This window comes from Mastacembelus armatus, chromosome 12 (genome assembly GCF_900324485.2).
Source record: "Mastacembelus armatus chromosome 12, fMasArm1.2, whole genome shotgun sequence".
NCBI classification, from domain to species: Eukaryota; Metazoa; Chordata; class Actinopteri; order Synbranchiformes; family Mastacembelidae; genus Mastacembelus; species Mastacembelus armatus.
Genome location: NC_046644.1, coordinates 20,275,441 through 20,294,821, shown reverse-complemented (window position 1 = coordinate 20,294,821; position 19,381 = coordinate 20,275,441). Strand labels below are relative to the sequence as shown.

The 19,381-nt window shown below is 48.6% G+C and overlaps 1 protein-coding gene across 3 annotated transcripts in view; it reads left to right on the top strand.

The window, feature by feature from the left end:
* Positions 1-1,649: 1,649 nt before the first annotated feature.
* The window catches only part of npy8ar (neuropeptide Y receptor Y8a), an 18,281-nt gene continuing 549 nt past the window's right edge, over positions 1,650-19,381 (top strand). The window contains exons 1-5 of one of the 3 annotated variants that reach the window (XM_026297705.1): positions 1,650-1,695; positions 15,985-16,493; positions 17,465-17,706; positions 18,735-18,881; positions 19,081-19,381. The exon at positions 19,081-19,381 is cut by the window's right edge and continues 549 nt beyond it. In XM_026297705.1, the coding sequence (XP_026153490.1) occupies positions 16,185-16,493; positions 17,465-17,706; positions 18,735-18,881; positions 19,081-19,381 (999 nt within the window). In that variant the 5' untranslated portion in view covers positions 1,650-1,695; positions 15,985-16,184. Of the gene's footprint in view, positions 1,696-3,068; positions 3,194-7,427; positions 7,473-15,984; positions 16,494-17,464; positions 17,707-18,734; positions 18,882-19,080 lie in introns of those variants that run through there. The other 2 variants (XM_026297704.1, XM_026297703.1) reach the window with 2 other exon arrangements.

Below are 19,381 nucleotides of genomic sequence, written 5' to 3'. Positions count from 1 at the left end.
TGACTGCAGCTTTTCAGGGGAGTAGCTGCAGAAACAAGCTTTCATACTAAATATGTCACTGTCAGACTAGTTTCCTGTTCGTTACTTAGTTGGTTTTTATTTATTTACAACAGGATTTTTCTAAAACGATGCTGGAGTTGAACATCAGTCAAAGACAAAACCCACAGCACAGTAGGAAAGGTTCAACAAAACACTCCATATATGTGTCAAAGCATCAGCTCCAGTATGTGTGAGGGAACCTGGGAATGAAGATGTACAGGTGTTTATGTGGGACGTTGAACTGCAGCAGCCTCATCGTTGTTTGTTCCAGATTCAGTGTCATAATAAATAAAACATCCACATTTCTGCTCCTGAGCCTTTAAAGCTTTGATCAGGACGAGATGACGTGAAGCTGGAAGTCGTCAACAGACGGAGCTGAGTTTGTTCCTGGATGATTGGCAGCAGGTACAGTAGGATGCAGGTTTATCAGGCCGAGGCTTCGCTGCCAAACAGCTGCTGTTTTTAATGCGACTGACGCCGTGTGAACGTCTGTGTCTGTGCGTCTGTGCCCTGCCACCGATCGAAGGGAACGTGAGCAGTAATGGAAGTCTTAAAAAAGCTAACCAGCAACACAAGGTCGTCTCAGGCTGACGTAACGCTGGTACCATCTGTACCACGTCTGCTGCAAAATGGACCCGTGTGAGTTGTTTTCTTGTGTCCAGAGAAGGGAGATGTCTGTCCCTCCATCTGTCCATGAATCCAAGCAGAACGAACAGCAGCACTGACATGAGTTTCATGCACCACAGACCATGAGCTGTGACATTTTGGGGACATGTGGCATCGTTATGGAGCCAGATTAGGGACCAGCCTGATAGCAGCCCAACACACACACACACACACACACACACACACACATATATATGTGTGTGTATAACACATTCACCAGGACCCCTGGCCTGACCCCTGACCCTGGTCATAACCAACTCCCATTGCAGAGCAAGTGGAACCAGTTGGGGGCATTTGGTGCGTTTCTGTCCACAGGTGGAACAGACACACCTCCTGGTCTGTCTCATGATTTCCACGACGTCAAAGTCTCTGCTTCCATGTTGAGCTCGTCCTCTGTGGACACAGATAATCTGTGTAAATTGTATGAATTTATTTATTATGCAGTCTGAGGATGAGTCGGCTGCTGAGCTGAAGCTTTCACAGGTGTCTTTTGCTTTTACAAACAGCACGTCTGTGATGGTTTAATGTGCTGCATTCAAATAAAATCAGACACTTTACGCAGGTGAGTAGTGACATTAATCAGTTTGATCAGGCACAGTGTTTAACTCTAACAAACCTTATTGGATATTGTTTCTTTAATATAAATGTACTGACGGTGTGGCCCGGGGTTTACATGGAAAACATTATTATTCTTTTATCCTGTGATTTATGCTCAGCACAAACACAAAGGCCCTTTATTAAATACAGGCTTGTTATTTATATGAATAGCTCTGTTAATGAAGGTCTGAATAATGAAGAGAAGCTTGTTGTTTTCTGTCAGTGCACAGGTTCATGAGCCTTTGTCACTGCATTTATGTTGTTATTATTATTATGTCCTGAGAATGATTTCTCCTCTCTGTGGTCTCAGGGGTCACACGGGGGCAGGAATGGTCCCAAGTCCTCAGGAAAATGAATCTCACGACCTGTGACGGCTCAGAGACTCTTACACAGGTATTTACTAATGTGTACTTATCGTTTGACCTTACTAATTACTATTTTGTGTGCAGTAATTATTTTTTTGGACGTATTAATTTATACTTTCTGTGTCAATGTACAGATGAAGGACTTTACATAAAAAAACATATGATGATGCTACAATAGTCAATAAATTAATCAGTGGATAGAAGGTATTTTACCTGAGTAACATTTTCACTACAGGACTTTTACTTATAATGCAGTACTTTTACAACATGTATTAGTACTTTTACTGAAGTAAAGGATCGTAGACCATGTATTTCAGTGTACCCTATCGTTCAACACAATGTGAGGTTCTCCTGAGACGGTGCCAAATGTTCTGAGTGGAACTCACACCTAAATGAATGTAGGTTCTGCAGGTGCCGAGAGAGCGACAGTAATTAGGTTCCATTAGACTAATAAGGCTGAACGGATTCATCGGGCGTCCTGTACCCTGCTGCTCATGTGTGTGTTATTACACTAACGTGGTCTGGACCTGCAGTGAAACCAGACCACAGGTGGTTTTGTGTGAATCTTCCCCCACACAAACATAAATGACGTATCAGTCCGGTGAGCTGACAACCTAAAACCTGGCCTGGCCTGTAATTTACTGAGACGTTGTGGAGCTGTGGAGCTGTGGAGCATCCACGTCCTTCACGTGAGGAGAACTGGATGAGCTGCATCGAGGCCTCAGAGCAACTTTGTGACTGCACAGCTGAATCCAAACTATTTCAGTGAAGGAAACGCGACGACTGTGGTGACATGTCCAACGATCCTCCTCCTACTGCTGCTCAACCCTGTTGACACAGCAAACGGTCTGCAGCTTTGTTTCTTTTACCTTTCAAAGAAGACCTGCTCCTGGACCGACTTCGTTATTGAGCTTCACTCCACACGTGTTTCAGTTTTTAGAGCCAGTAAGTGATAATATTACAGCCTCAGTCCTGATCAAGGCTTCACCACACACAGGCTTCATTTCATCCACTTCCTTTTCATTTTCATATTTTTTTATTTTTCATCTTTTTCATTTTCCAGCTCCCAAACATTGATCATGTTATAATGAAGTTTTTTATTTTTTGGCTCTGGCCTCAGCAGTTTCCCAGTTCACACTGTTTGTTCTGGGCTTCAGGTTGAATTATTGCTCTTTAGTTTGCAGTGCAGCACCAGGAACATTCAGATACCTGTATCTGTACCATCTGTACATCATCAGGTCAGCAGTAGATACATAGATAGACACATATAGATATACTGTACATAGATATACGTAGACAGATAGATAGATATATGGAGCAATATACTGTGTAGAGAAAACGAGTTTCATGATGGTTGATTCTCCAAAGGAAGAATTTAAACCAGTGTGATGGGGGGGGGGGCAGGTTGCAGGGCTGAGGAGGCTGATTATGGAGGGTGGGTGACGTCACGACCGGACCTTTACAGGAGCAGATGGTGTCTCAGTGATGTGCTCAGGCCACTTTCCAGAGGGCACAGAGTCAAACAGGTAGCTGTGTGTGTGTGTGTGTGTGTGTGTGTGTGTGTGTGTGTGTGTGTGTGTGTGTGTGTGTGTGTGTGTGTGTGTGTGTGTGTGTGTGTGTGTGTGTGTGTGTGTGTGTGTGTGTGTGTGTGTGTGTGTGTGTGTGTGTGCGCGCTCAGTAGATGGCAGCTGTGTGACAGACACATCCTCTCGGCCTTCCAGAGGCCAGTGCTGCGGTGGGCGCGGTGCCTGGAAGCTCTCAGTGATGTGTGGAGAAGCAGCAGGACTTGGGGACATGATGAGCTACTTTAAAAACCCTCTCAATTACACTGGGGAGGGTTTTGTCCCATCTGAAGTGGCTGCAGATGGTTTCTCAGCCTGATGCGTTTACGACAGCACGGCTGATTCCCCAGAGGAGATGGAGGTGGGGGCTCTTGTGAAGTCCCAGTCCTCCTCCATCCTTCTATCACATTCTCACCACTTGTTTCATTAAATGTGTGAACAGCCCGACTGGACCTGAACATTTCTCACTGCAAATCAATCAAACGACAAAAAGCTACTACGAAACACAGACACAAAGGAGCCTCGTGTAGAGAAAAACACCTGCTGCTGTGTTTGTGGTTGGTTGTCGTCTCTTTCAGGCTCCACTGTGGAAAGTGTTGTGGCCTTTCACCTGATCATCCACCCAAGAGTCCGGTCATAACTGCAAATTAGTTTCATTGCTCCCAGCCCCATGTGGCTCTTAAAGTGAACTCATTTGCAAACATAAAGCAGCAGGGTTCTCCTCGGATTAAAGTGAATAACGCCACTGATCAGGTGACAGTAAAAGTCTTTTCTGAGGGATGTTAGGACCAAATGGATGGGGGGGGGGTCAGAGAGAGGACCGAAGAGGTGGCAGAGCACATTCATTGCAGCCCTCTTCTCCTGGGGTCACTGTGGTGAGTCTGTTTTAAAGGGCACAGGAAGAAGAAAGAGCAGCCAGTGAAAGGCTAATATTAGCCCCCCCCCCCTCAGATCTGCTGTTTGTGTGTCTGTTGTCCATCAGGGACACGTGTCACCCTGAGCTCCTGAACTGCCACCATGCACAGACTGAACTGAAACGTGAAGAACAGCGACGTCATTTGTGCTCCGGTCAAATCGCACAATCTCAGGATGTTCTGCTGCCTCCAGGTGGACAAAAGAAACGCACCTATGGGACTGAACTCACACTGCTGTGAATGGGGGAGTGGGATAAGAAGAGGAAAAGAGCGAAGGGGGCAGGAAGAGATACAAGGAAGAAGAAGAAATGAAATGAGGAAATGGAGAAGTGCACGTGGAGGATTCTGGGAAATAATATTGAAACAGTACAAAACAAATGAAAGGGAAGAAAAACCAACGACTGAGTGAAGATGTTTTATTCCAAGTGAGGACTGAGGGAGAATCCACAACTTTAATGATGCTGATTGGGCCACTACTTTCAGTACACAAGTGTAGTCAGTCTACACAGTATTACTGCAGTATTACTGCTTCAATAAGAGACTAGACAGTAGCTGGTCCAGCTGTGTCACCTGTTAACAAGAAAACCTGAAGTTTGTCTGATTCTGCCCGAGACCAGAAATAAATAATAAATAAAAACATTATTTGGGTGGAGCTTCCCTCAGCCAGGCTGTTTCCCCTCTGCAGCCTCTGTGCTGTCTGGCTGGTGCAGACTGGCTGGTGCAGACTGGCTGGTGCCGACTGGCTGGTGCCGACTGGTTGGTGCTGACTGGCTGGTGCAGACTGGCTGGTGCAGACTGGCTGGTGCTGACTGGCTGGTGCTGACTGGTTGATGCAGACTGGTTGGTGCTGTCTGGTTGGTGCTGACTGGCTGGTGCAGACTGGCTGGTGCAGACTGGCTGGTGCTGACTGGTTGGTGCTGTCTGGTTGGTGCTGTCTGGCTGGTGCAGACTGGCTGGTGCAGACTGGCTGGTGCTGACTGGCTGGTGCTGACTGGTTGGTGCTGACTGGTTGGTGCTGTCTGGTTGGTGCTGTCTGGCTGGTGCAGACTGGCTGGTGCAGACTGGTTGGTGCCGACTGGCTGGTGCCGACTGGCTGGTGCAGACTGGTTGGTGCTGGCTGGTTGGTGCTGACTGGCTGGTGCTGACTGGCTGGTGCAGACTGGCTGGTGCAGACTGGTTGGTGCTGACTGGTTGGTGCTGACTGGCTGGTGCTGACTGGCTGGTGCAGACTGGTTGGTGCTGACTGGTTGGTGCTGGCTGGTTGGTGCTGACTGGCTGGTGCTGACTGGCTGGTGCTGACTGGCTGGTGCAGACTGGCTGGTGCTGACTGGTTGGTGCAGACTGGCTGGTGCAGACTGGCTGGTGCTGACTGGTTGATGCAGACTGGTTGGTGCTGTCTGGTTGGTGCTGTCTGGTTGGTGCTGTCTGGCTGGTGCAGACTGGCTGGTGCAGACTGGTTGGTGCCGACTGGCTGGTGCAGACTGGCTGGTGCCGACTGGCTGGTGCAGACTGGTTGGTGCTGGCTGGTTGGTGCTGACTGGCTGGTGCTGACTGGTTGGTGCTGGCTGGTTGGTGCTGGCTGGTTGGTGCTGACTGGCTGGTGCTGACTGGTTGGTGCTGACTGGCTGGTGCTGACTGGTTGGTGCTGACTGGCTGGTGCTGACTGGCTTGTGCAGACTGGCTGGTGCAGACTGGCTGGTGCAGACTGGTTGGTGCAGACTGGCTGGTGCAGACTGGTTGGTGCTGACTGGCTGGTGCCGACTGGCTGGTGCAGACTGGCTGGTGCAGACTGGCTGGTGCAGACTGGTTGGTGCTGACTGGCTGGTGCTGACTGGCTGGTGCTGACTGGTTGGTGCTGACTGGCTGGTGCTGACTGGCTTGTGCAGACTGGTTGGTGCTGACTGGCTGGTGCTGACTGGTTGGTGCTGACTGGTTGATGCAGACTGGTTGGTGCTGACTGGTTGGTGCTGACTGGTCGGTGCTGACTGGCTGGTGCTGACTGGCTTGTGCAGACTGGCTGGTGCAGACTGGCTGGTGCAGACTGGCTGGTGCAGACTGGTTGGTGCAGACTGGCTTGTGCAGACTGGCTTGTGCAGACTGGCTTGTGCAGACTGGCTGGTGCAGACTGGTTGGTGCTGGCTGGTTGGTGCTGACTGGCTGGTGCAGACTGGTTGGTGCTGACTGGCTGGTGCAGACTGGTTGGTGCTGACTGGTTGGTGCAGACTGGCTGGTGCAGACTGGTCGGTGCTGACTGGCTGGTGCTGACTGTCTTGTGCAGACTGGTCGGTGCTGACTGGCTGGTGCTGACTGGCTTGTGCAGACTGGTTGGTGCTGACTGGCTGGTGCTGACTGGTTGGTGCTGACTGGCTGGTGCTGACTGGCTGGTGCTGACTGGTCGGTGCTGACTGGCTGGTGCTGACTGGCTTGTGCAGACTGGTTGGTGCTGACTGGCTGGTGCTGACTGGCTGGTGCTGACTGGCTGGTGCTGACTGGCTGGTGCTGACTGGCTGGTGCTGACTGGCTGGTGCAGACTGGTTGGTGCAGACTGGTCGATGCTGGCTGGTTGGTGCTGACTGGCTGGTGCAGACTGGTTGGTGCTGACTGGCTGGTGCTGACTGGTCGGTGCTGACTGGCTGGTGCTGACTGGCTTGTGCAGACTGGTTGGTGCTGACTGGCTGGTGCTGACTGGCTGGTGCTGACTGGTCGGTGCTGACTGGCTGGTACTGACTGGCTTGTGCAGACTGGTTGGTGCTGACTGGCTGGTACTGACTGGCTTGTGCAGACTGGTTGGTGCTGACTGGCTGGTGCTGACTGGTGGTGCAGACTGGGTGGTGCAGACTGGTTGATGCTGACTGGTTGGTGCTGACTGGTTGGTGCTGACTGGCTGGTGCTGACTGGCTGGTGCTGACTGGTTGGTGCTGACTGGCTGGTGCTGACTGGCTTGTGCAGACTGGTTGGTGCTGACTGGCTGGTGCTGACTGGTGGTGCAGACTGGGTGGTGCAGACTGGTTGATGCTGACTGGTTGGTGCTGACTGGCTGGTGCTGACTGGCTGGTGCAGACTGGCTGGTGCAGACTGGTTGATGCTGACTGGTTGGTGCTGACTGGTTGATGCAGACTGGTCGAAGAAGAAAGGCTCACCAAAGCCGCGGCGCTGCCACCATAGCCGGTTTCACTGCGCAGTTTCTCCCCGCCTGACTGCTACACACCGCACGGAGCTGCACACTCACACGCACGCTCACATGCACACACATGCATCCGTGTCTCTACGAGCAGAGCTGGCACCAGACACAACCGCCGTCTCCGGACGCAGACACAACACCCGCACAGGTGAGTGCAGCTCTCTGTTTTCTCCGGCAGAACCGCGGCCGAACCGCGGCGGTGTCAGTTTACCTCCAGACGAGTCACATCTGGATTTTACAGCTGTTTCAAAAAGGAGACAGGGACCAGATGTTACAGCAACTTATTAGAGCGGGGGCTGCGGACCGAGGCTCGTCAGGGCAGGGTGAGTCTCTACCTGGGCTACCTGCTGAAACTAAACGGCGCCTTCAGTGTAACTGATGATGAAAGTAGAAGAGCTTTGAATTTGGTGTTTAATTCGCTGTGCGAGTCCGACAGCAGAAACTCTCCTTAAAGGACACCAGGTCTATTTCATCAACTCTTATTACTGTGTTTGTTGTATTAAAACAACAACTGCAGGTTTGAAGGGAGAGAAACTGTCACAGGTAATAAAATAAAATCAGATTCATGGATAGTGATTAGAGAAAATCAGTTTTAGGGATCAAATATCTGAAAAAGTGAGAAATGACAAATGTTTTGTGGGTTCAGCTTTAAAATGTGAAGATCTGCTGCTTTTAAACGGAACATGGCGTCATGCTGCAGCCTGAGCTCTGATAAACTGTTTCTGACATTTCTTAGAATAAAGGATTAATCGATTGAGTCAACACAATGATCAATGCTGTGATCAATGCTGTGATCAATGCTGTGATCAGCCCTCATGTGAACGTGTCAGTGCTGAACAAGGCAAAGATCAGTGTTTTTTGAGACTCAGCTGATTGTATTGATTATCAATCCCACCTGCACATTTGAGACTTTTCATGTCCTCAGACCCTCTAATGCATGATGCATTCAGGTGCTGGTGGAAATGCTGGACATCTGACCGTTCAGCTCCTTCAGGGATTATTTCCATGTGAAGCTGGAGAGGCTGAATTATGCAGAATTAAATTAATTAAAGATCTGAAACATATTAAACACATTGAATCAAACACAGTCAAAATGTTCTTAGGTAATAAAGTTATTGGGTATCATCAGCAAAATGCATATAAAGTATCAGAAATAATCACTTGTCACATTCTTTGACTGGACTTTATTATTTAATAGTAATTTTATTACTTTATTAATAATTATTTGTTTTTAACGAGCCCCTGTGAACACAGCCTGTGTGTTTTTCTGTTTGATCTGAGGGGGTTGATTTTCTGTGTTCAGTCCAGATCCCATCCAGAGACCGACAGCACCAATGAATGTGTGTGAATCCAGAACCTGGTTCAGCTTATGGGTCTGTGCCGTAGACCTCCATTGTTGTCCAAAGACTATTAAAAACCCAGCAGGGAGCCACACCGCTGACCTGGCTCACATGGTTCTTCCTCACCAACAATGGGAGGCCGGTCTGTTTCCAAAAACCAGCTCCAGACTCTGCTGAGAGCTGCAGTGGAACCAGAGACCAGTTAAAAGCTGTCAGTTGTTCTCGTTCTTTGTACTGAGTCACCTGACTTTCTCCTTTGCTGGTGTCAAAATTCAGCCTGGTCTCACCACATCGTGCACGTTTCATTTGACGGTCCAAACCCTTTACCCCTGTACCAGCATCTGCTCTACATATTGCAATGTACTTCCATAATCACTACAGGCTGCCTACCTATAACAAACACTTACAGCTGATGTTTTAGTTCCAGTCTGAGCAGATTCATCTTCATAAAGTCCAGAACTGAATGTGGGTCTTCAGAGAGCGAACATCTAATTAGCTCCGGTCAGTGTGCGCTGTACCTGCTCGCCCTTTATACGGTGACTGATCATGGTGAACAGGTCTAATAACGGTCTTTTTAATGAGGACGCCTGAGCGTGGGTCCTCAGAGCGACGGGTTTAGTTGACTGAGATAATGAGCGAGCGTTTAATTTGGATAAGAGAGTAAAAGATACAGAGGAAACATGGATTTAATAAGTGCTGCCTCGGGAAATGAAGGTGTCTACCTCAGAGAGATTACACACTGTGTGAAGACATGCTCCAGACCTGAACTCAAAGGCTTTGTGGGATTAGTTTGTGCTTTAAGGGTTTTGTTCTGTCCTTCCTGTTAGTCTCTGAGTATTGATCGGGCATTTTGAACCATTTGGGCAGATTTTCAGTGAGAAGGTATTTTTGCTCATATTTTGCAGGCCCATACTTGTGCTTCAGTAGGGGAAAACTCCATTTCCCAGGAGGCCACAGGGTGCACTTCTTTATCCATGCGTGTCTGATGATCCGGAAACCAATTTGAGTGTTTTCCCTCCGTTTAGTAGCTGGTATCAAATGTTATCACGCCCATAAACATGGTCGATGAGGCGCCTCCTGCCCCTCCCAGGACTGATAGATGTGGTGATCAGTCCTAGTGGCCACAGAAATTAATTATGAACAGAGAACACAAGTTCGATTCCACGGTGAAAACATTGTGTGCGTGTGTGTGTGTGTGTGTGTGTGATTAATCAGTGTGTGTTGATCAATGATCTTTTCTGATGCTAGTTTTGTGTTTATTGTTGTAACCATGACAACAAAGGTCTGTATGGACCTGTAGTCTGATAACAGCCAGAGCAGTAACCCGAAACCAAACCCAGCAGGTTTTGTGCTCCATCCTTGTTACTGTTACCATGGCGACCGACTCCAGCTCATGATAACAGCCTACTAGGAGGTGGAGTAGGTCCTGTGATTTACTGCTTTAGTTTGTTAGCGTGCTGCTAATCTTGCATTGAGGTTTTCTGTTTGTGTTGCACAAATGGACAATCCCACAAAACTCAACATGACAAACACTCGGCAGATCTTTTGTACGTGGGTTTTAAAACTCCCAAATGTCTCCATTCAAACGTGCGCCAGAGTGAAAGTGGGAAGGAAGAAGATAGAAATCACAGAAGCTGGACACCGATTTGATTTAATTTCCTGCCATCTGACACAAACAGCTCTGTGTGAGAGCGAAACTGGCAGCGTGAGTCATTCGCCTGCTGGGCATCGCACGGTGACGACGAGCGGCCTGTCAGTTTCAAGTGACAACATTTCATCAGCTTTCATCCTGCGAACCGGCAGCGCTCTGCTCAAACTCTCCCCTGCTCTGTGTTTTCACTGGCCAGTCGTTTTATTGACCATCAGGTTTCTCTGCTCACCCAGCTTTAATCTGGCACCTGAACTAGACATTTTCTGCCTGTGTTCAATGGATCCATCAATATCATCAATTAACTGGCTCTTTATTTTCTCTGTTCGTTTGGGAATCAAAGCATTTTATCATTTCACGCTGTCTAATCCTCATGTCTTGTTTTGTCCAGAAGCCAAAGATCTTCAGCACAATAAGATGTTTTCTCTGTTTTGCCTGTATTTCACAGATCTGTGGTTGTTGTGGTTATATATCTTTATCTCAGCTGCTGAAGCCCAGTCAGCAAAATAACCATGCTCACATTAATCACACCAGCACAGCCTACACCCACCTCCTGCAGTACTATCATGGGAAAAGAGAAAAGATGTGCTTGATCTAAGATTAGGGTTTTCTGCTGTCGGAGCGGCTCCTCCAGCCTGCATTTATGAAATGGCTTGAAAATCCATCGTGGTCTGATCGATGTGAGACGACCTGAGCTTTCCAAGTGTTGATCTCTGAGTCTGCAGGGATCGGCCTGACTGTGTCTGTCAGAGGCTCGGGATCAATACCTGTGCATCGTACATTTGAAAGGTTATTTTCCCTCCTCATGTTGCTGTGCACATCACAAAGGTGCATTTATTTTCTGCTCCAGCTGCTGCAGGAGCAAAAGTCCAGACTCATAGCTCGACTTTATTTGAATCACACAGCACGAGACCTGACAACCACAGGTGGAGCTTTAAAGTGAGAGATCTGCACTGGTCTCACAATAAGCAACTCCTGTCTTGTCCTGTCTCCAGTGAAAATGATCCGGACTGTGACAGAGCTTTGAGAACTTGAGAACCTCTGGGTTTGTCTGCAGCATGTGACAGACGGCTGCAGGACAGATTCCACGTCCAAAATGGAAAAGCTTGTTGTTTGTTGTTTGTCTGTGCTTGTTTGTGACCTAACTGGCCGTCCATCACCAAAATAGCATTGCACTGTGTTAACGCTGTGCCATTTTGATGTAGACTGACAAGTGGGGGGGTGGCAGGTTTAATTAAGCCTAAAGGGAAGGACATGACAAGAGTGTGTGTGCTGTTGAGAGAGGAATCAATACCATCAGAGCTTTTCTGCACATTCAGTTTAAAACCTCCACAGTGATTCCTGATGAAATCGGTGATGAACAGACCAAAATGTTAATAATGTGGAGAAAGTTGCATCAGACCCAAATGTTCTGATGTGAAGATCAGACAGTCTCATTCAGGTCAGTCTGAGCTCGGGTCTCTGACAGACACAGACTGGACAGAGGCGTAAACTCACCAAGGAATTAAAGCTGCACTGATCACCACTTTTAGGCAGCGTGGCCCAGGCATGGCAGAGTCAGAGTCTTGATTCAGTTCTTTTTTAGGACGAGTTGCAGGCCGAGACAGACTCCAGCTCCTTATTACTGGAAATAAGCTACAGATTCTTCTTGGCTGCTGCAATGGGAGGACAAATGTTAACTTCAGGTCACATGTACGGCGTCTGTATGGAGGACAGAGATCCTGGGGACGCTGAGCTGAGCGTGTGGCTGGTTGAAGCTGAACTCAGGCTTCCTGGCTGGGCCCCGTGGTCACACTTGGTATAAAAAGTGACTCAGTACTTGCAGCATTTCTTCATTTAGCAGATTGATCACTGCGCTACAGTAGCTGTCGTGTGCATTTGTGTCATGCTCCTTTTTAAAAGTCGTCAGAGCGTGGGAGCACTGTTCTACTTAGTCATGGAGTCGTATCCACTCTCTTTATAAGGAGATGATGGATGGATGGATGGATGGATGGATGGATGGATGCAGCAGTGACTGCCACTGCCCAGCATCAGAGCGAGTCTCAACAGTCCGCTGAGTGGTGTTCATACACCCGAGTCAGTAAATGGACCCTCACATCCCTCAGTCTGTCTCGGCTCTGCTGGACCTAATAGACAGATCGCTCATCAATAAACATTGGACTTATGAATATGGAACGAGTACAGTTACATCAGCTCACTCTGGTTTCCTCTCATATGTATTCAGACACTGTGACTTCACAGTAGAGACAGAGCCACAGACACTATCCAGGTCTTAAGGAGGATTATTTATCACTTGCCTCCCTCTAACACCCCCACAGGTCTTTCTCTATGTGCTGTGATATAGTTAATGTTGGAATTGGATTATAACTGGGAGGAAAAGACACAGTAGGGGCTGTTAGAGTCCTGGAGGACCAGCCAGAGGCCGCCTGGCTTTAGTCCGAGACAGACCTGCCATCTACTGGATGGATGGTTGAGCGGGTTCCTCCTGTCTGGGCTCTGCTGCTGTTAGCTGGGCTTGTGCCTGAAGAGTAAAACGTGATGCTGTACTTCACAGTGGAGCCTGTTGGAATATGGGGCTGATGGAAACATCATTAACCATCACGCCCCACTCCGGCATAACCAGGAGGACGGTGGCCCTCATTTATCACACAAAATCATAAACTGATCGGATTTATCAAGTTTGGCAGAAACAGAGGTCCAACAGGAGAGCTGTGTTTTCAGACGCACACACACACACACACACACTGAAACACACCACCAGCATGTTAATTCTGTTTATCCTGAGGACAGATTAGCACCTCCAGCAATGCAACAAGCAGCTTTACACTCCAATACAAAGCAGTAATTACATCAATGAGTATTAATGCAGCATTTCTGTTTGTTTCATTTCCAGACTTGTCAGACCAAACGGTTTTATAATGAGGGCATCAAAGCGGTTGGATTCCGAGGCTTCAGAGCTCGAGTCTTAACGCAGCTCTCAGGCTGCGGATGTTGAACTTGTCGGCGGTGAGATCCAGATCAGCTCGCTAACAAACAGATTAACATTTTAAAAGCAGATCAGGCTGCCAGCACCTTATTTAAATCAGGACCTTTGAAGCAGCATCAGAGGAAGTGGAACTAGAGAGGACGAGCTTGTTGAGAATCGTGTTTGTTCTCTGACAGCCTGTCTTAGGCTGTGTGGGATTGTGTAAGACAGAAAAAAAAAGAACGAGATAACGTTTGTGTGTGTGTGTGTGTGTGTGTGTGTGTGTGTGCAGTATCATTGTGTGTATACTCCCACGGTGTTTGCATGGCAGTGATTGATGGAGATGTTACTATGAAATTAGTGTTTTTGACTTGCTCAAATCTTTCCAGTTATCTCGACATGTTAAAATCTGATTCAGTCGTTTGTGAAAAGGTTCAGATCTGCGCTCGTCCTGTTCTAGGAGCACAGCAAGTCTGTCCAGTGTGATGGAAAGTGGCAGTCAGATTCAGTCGGGGGTGTGAATGTGCCATCTGCAACAATGTGCCGAGCACACGAGCAGAGATTTTCCTGTTCGTTGTGTCGTTCTGTCCTTGACTTCGTCCTCTCCTTTTATTTCCTGCTGGAGCTGCTCTCTCCCTCCTCTCGGCTCCACAGTCACTCTGTGACTTTATTCTCCCTCCGGCTGCTAAAAGACTTTGAATCCTTACAGACATTAAACCTCAAGGATCATTTCACCCGCGCCGACCGGTCGTCTCCGCTATTCAGCGTGGCCAAGACAAAGAGGCCACACTGCAGCTCAGGAGTCCGCAGGCACAGTCTCTGATCCTGTGCAGACTCCAAGTCCGAACTTAGATCCCTCAGGACTCGAGGCTCAGATGGAGCCATCTGAATATAGAAACCATTAGGTGCATGTATTTCTCAGCACAGAGTGAACCATGAAGTAGTTTCACAGCACTACTATCTGCCTGTCCCAGTTCCACCCACAGAAAACAGTGAAGTTATTTATATCTCTGCAGCCAAAACACTCACACTGAGCAGAAAACGTGAGCACAGCCCCCTCGTCTCCGTCTCTACGAGGTGACAGAGACATTAAACACTGAACAAATGCCTCAGGACAAGAGCTGCAATCCATGAAAATCTACAACACATTGGATTCAAATACGTAAACGTGTGGTTCAGCTCTGTGCCAGAGGCTTTGCTCCCATTGTTCAGTGATGGTTAGACCTTTGGGAGGAGGAGCTGGTTTCTTGTAATCTCATCAGTCTCAACCCCAGTGAAGCCACAGAATATGATCAGTGTCAAACATGGACCCTCAGCAGGGTCAGAGGTGAATTAGAGTCTAGACTGCTCCGGTTCAGACTCATAACTCAGTCAGCTCAGACATAAACACATGTTGATCTCATTCACTTGGACCATAAACCTCCATCAGTCCGTGATGATTTACGGGGCCCTGGTGTCCACACTCACACAGGCTCCTCAGCACGAGCCTTATTTCATTACCTGGTACCTTGTTTGCATCTTCCTGGCCTGTTCCTCCTCAGTCAGGTCTTTACAGCCCAGTGTTTAGCTCCAGTGTTGGACAGTAGATGTAGTGTACAGCTCATCCTGAGAGAAATCTGGGCACGGTTTTCTAAAGTGTCAAGACCTCAGGAGTCCTGTCAGGTCACCAGTAAAAGTCCTGTGAGATCAGCACCATGGGGACAATGTAGTCATCTCTAGGTTCTGTAGCAGGGTTTGAATCACACATCTAATCTAATGTTCCACTTCAGGAGGTGACTGAGGTAGGATTTTTAAAAGAACGTGCGTAGAGGTTTAGCCTTAAACAGCTCAGTGTCACAGGATTTTAGCTTAAAACCTGCAAATGTGCAACGATGAATAGATGGAATTAAAGGAGCATTGCACAGGGTTTTATTTTAATTACGTCGATGGGTCTAAAACTGAGCCAGTCTAATGTTCGGTTTGTGTTCAGAGCCGCTGATTTTGGAGGATTTGAATTGTTCCTATTATTTTGTCCAATGTTTCTAGCAGGCTAAAACAGAGGATTTGTTTCATGGATGATGAAACTGGCTGTTTCTGAGTGTGGCCAGTTGTTCTGTGTTTCTGGCTCTGCTGTGGACCGACGTCGTCTGGGTCTGCACAGTTCTGCTCATAAACACACATTTTATACAGGCACAAACGTGCGTGGCTGCTCGTGCACGGTGGAGGCTGGTGGTCAGCCGGCCCCCTCAGGGCCCCTCAGGGCTGTCAGAGGAGGCAGAAATCCAGCGTGGGAGGGGGACGGGGCTCTCCAGAGAGGGAGGTCGACTCTGGCTCCATGTGCACGTCGTTGTGTTTGGAAGTGTGAGGATTAGGGGGCTGCTGTAATCGGAGCAGGGGAGCCGTGCCAGCAGGATGAGATGCTGTGAAGTACGGCCATGTTTTAATGAAGCAGCCACTCAGAAACCGTGTCTCGGCGTCGGCTCCACAAAGGCTGAGCCTGCCCCCTGGGAAGTGGGTCGCATAATGCACCAATGAAGAAGAGCGGCGTGTGGTGGTGGGTGTCGGGGGGGGGCTCTGCAGTGAACAGACTATGAGAGAAACAACAGGAGCTGATCATTCTCCTTCATTTCAGTCCCACTGTCTTGTTGCAATCATCCCCCACTTGACTTTCTGTTGCCGCCTGTGGAGAGCCCCCCCCCCGCATCATCCTGTTTTCTGTCCTGTGCAGGGAAACGCTGGTGCTGAGCTGATCCACCGGGATGCCCACAGGACCAGGAAAGGGGGACGACATCTATATTTGAACCCCGGCTCAGTCACAAGCTGCTGTTCTCCTGCAGAAGTTCAGGAGCAGCCTCGGGGCTCTGGTCTGGTCCGACCCTGACCCCCTGACACTTCACCCCTCACCCTCCCCGCCCTCACCCACCCGCCATGTCCAACAACAGCAGCCTCTTCAGTGTGTGGGAGCCCTCTGATTGGGTGAACACCTCCCAGTGCCCGCCCTCGGTAGGCGGGGCAACCTTCTTGATTGTGGCGTACAGTGCCGTCATCGCGATTGGGTTGCTAGGCAACGCAGGCCTTGTGTTCATCATTGCCCGGCAACAGGAGTTGCGCAATGTCACCAACATCCTGATCGCCAACCTGTCGTGCTCGGACATCCTGATGTGTGTGGTGTGTCTGCCCGTCACCGTCATTTACACACTGATGGACCGCTGGGTGCTGGGAGAGGCCCTGTGCAAGGTCAGAGCACACACACACACACACACACACACACACACACACACACACACACACACAGAGGAAATATGTTTCATTCAGTCAGGACCAAATGCTGTTTTCTCTTTCTCTACATTTATCAGCTGTAATTAATGGAATGAACTTTAGATCAGGACAATATTAATAACAGCTTTTGGGTTGCCAGGTTGTGGAAAATCCTGCTCCAGCTCAGCTTATTCTTTGCTGCAGGGAGTGTCTGGGGTTAGATGAATAAAGTTTGTTTTATCTTATTTATTTTATCTCATCCCCCTGAAGCAACAAATGATAATAACTATTAGCATTTCAAGCGCAACAAGTCGATAAAGCCTAATTAAAGTCCTGTCATGTGTTTGTGTCAATGTGTCTGACTTGATCTGCTGTTAATGCTGTAACGCGACTAATGAGGAAACGTCCAAGGCTGTTTTTTAATTTATTGGGGCTCATGAGCTGCTTCCATGTGTTAGCTGGTGCCCTGTGCTTAATTACTGAGCCTGGATTCAGTGTCGCATCAGCAGATTAGATTTTCAGCTACTGGGGCTTGTTCGGCTCTTCTCTTGCCTCCCATGGCAATAACAAATAAATTATATGAGAATTGGTTGTGAAACTGGAAACAGACCTAATTTTCTCATTAAACTTTTTAAACTGCTTACTAGCCATTATAACGTTTTATTTCTGATGTATTAACTTTAATAGAGGACAGACTGACTTCTTCTTAAGCTTCTTACAACTTCAATTAAAACGTTTACCAAAAACATTTACATTTATTCTCCATGAGAGAGGTGGATTTTCCACAACCTGGCAACCCGTACATCAGGACGACCAGGACAAAGTGAAAACAAAGATTTATTTAATGTGATCATCAGTGTAAACCAGAAACTGGGACTCAGGTGAAACAAAGGGGATTTTACTCTAATCCGTTTCCTTCAGCTCAGGTTTGTGTTGTTTCGTCCGTGCAGGTGACTCCCTTTGTTCAGTGCATGTCGGTGACTGTTTCCATCTTCTCCCTGGTGCTGATCGCGCTGGAGCGTCACCAGCTGATCCTCCACCCCACGGGCTGGTCTCCCGCCGCGGGCCACTCCTACCTGGCTGTAGGGCTGACGTGGCTGGTCGCCTGCTTCATCTCTCTGCCCTTCCTCTCCTTCAACATCCTCACTAATGACCCCTTCCAGAACATCAGCCTGCCCGCCAACCCCTTCAGGTACAGACACTGTCTGAGCTGCATTTAAACAAATGGAGCCTCTGATTTGCTCACCTGCCACTAGAACATGAGGTGGTCTCCCCCCAGAAGAGTCCAGGATGAGCCCTTTGAGATAAACACAGGGCGTGAAGGCAATGAGCATAATGTTACCTTCACAAACAGACTGTGGTCGACCTGTCAGTCTAATGGTTTAGACACACATCGTCATCCATGGGTCAGTTCCACCTCTGGGACCTGAGATCCACATCATAGCCAGTGTCCAGTCTAGCTTTACTTTCCAGTCTAATACTGAGGCCCTGAGGATAGTTAGACCTGACTCAGATGTTTTAGGGCTGGATGCTAATGTTTAGTGTATTCTCCATCTGCTCTGCTCTTCGTCGCTCCTGCACCTTCTACAACATTCATGGCTTTTTCACTGCTCCGTGACGTCACCGACACCTGTGGAGCTGTGGTGCATTCACACCATCCGTTTCAGGCACGGAATACGTCACGCTGCCGCCACAATACTCACATGACACAGCTGTGCCTGCAGTACTGACACGTTTTTAAACCTACTGTATGTTTGAATGTTCCTCAGGGCATTAGGAACAAAACCATTAGATTTCCCAGCTTTGGAGAAGCTGCAGTTTCACACAGAGGTTCGTCCAGATGTGCATCAGGAAAGCAGCTGCTTTTTGTTGGAGCACTGCTGCTCAGAACTGACATGGTGTGGAGATAAATGATTTATTCCAGTGTCTGCTTCTTTCCATGTGATAAGATTTGACCTCCTTTTCTTTTCAACATGTTCATTGTTTGTAAATAGATGAGAGATGTTGTTATTTTTAAAAAGTAAGGAAAACAGAATTAGCATTTGCTGATTTATTCCTTTGGTGATAAGGAGAGTAATGAGGTTAAACGTGGGCCATCACACAGCTGCTGCTACATCAGACCCTCATGTGTGGTTGTTCTACAGGGGGAGTGATGGGCAGGTCATGTGACTCTGCAGACCACATTACAGGTGTCTAACTGATGTGTGTGTCTCGTCTAAGGGACCATTTGATCTGCATGGAGCTGTGGCCGTCAGACAAGCACCGTCTCGCCTACACCACGTCGCTGCTGCTCTTCCAGTACTGTCTGCCTCTGCTGCTGGTGCTGCTCTGCTACCTCAGGATCTTCCTGCGCCTCAGACGCCGCAGGTCACTGCTTTGATTTGACCTTTAGCATCATGGGTGTGAATGTGCTGTGGTCCATTAACTCCTACAGGCCCCAGTCAGTTGCATGTGCACACAGCCCACTCCCCTCACATCTCTCCACCCATAGTGTGAAAGAATGTGTGTGTAATTACATGGAGAGCCAGTTTTGGTGTCTCACACTGTGTCCTGTGTTGTTGTGCAGGGACATGCTGGAGCGCAGCAGGAGGACCCAAGGAGCCCAGAGGATCAACGTCATGCTGCTGGCCATCGTGGTAGCCTTCGCTCTGTGCTGGCTGCCGCTCAACGTCTTCAACACGCTGTTCGACTGGCACCACCAGGTGCTGCCAGACTGCCAGCACGACGCCGTCTTCTCCGCCTGCCACCTGACAGCGATGGCGTCCACCTGCATTAACCCCGTGGTGTACGGCTTCCTCAACAGCAACTTCCAGAGGGAGCTTAAGTCGACGCTGCAGCGCTGCCAGTGCGGCAACCGGCCGACGGAG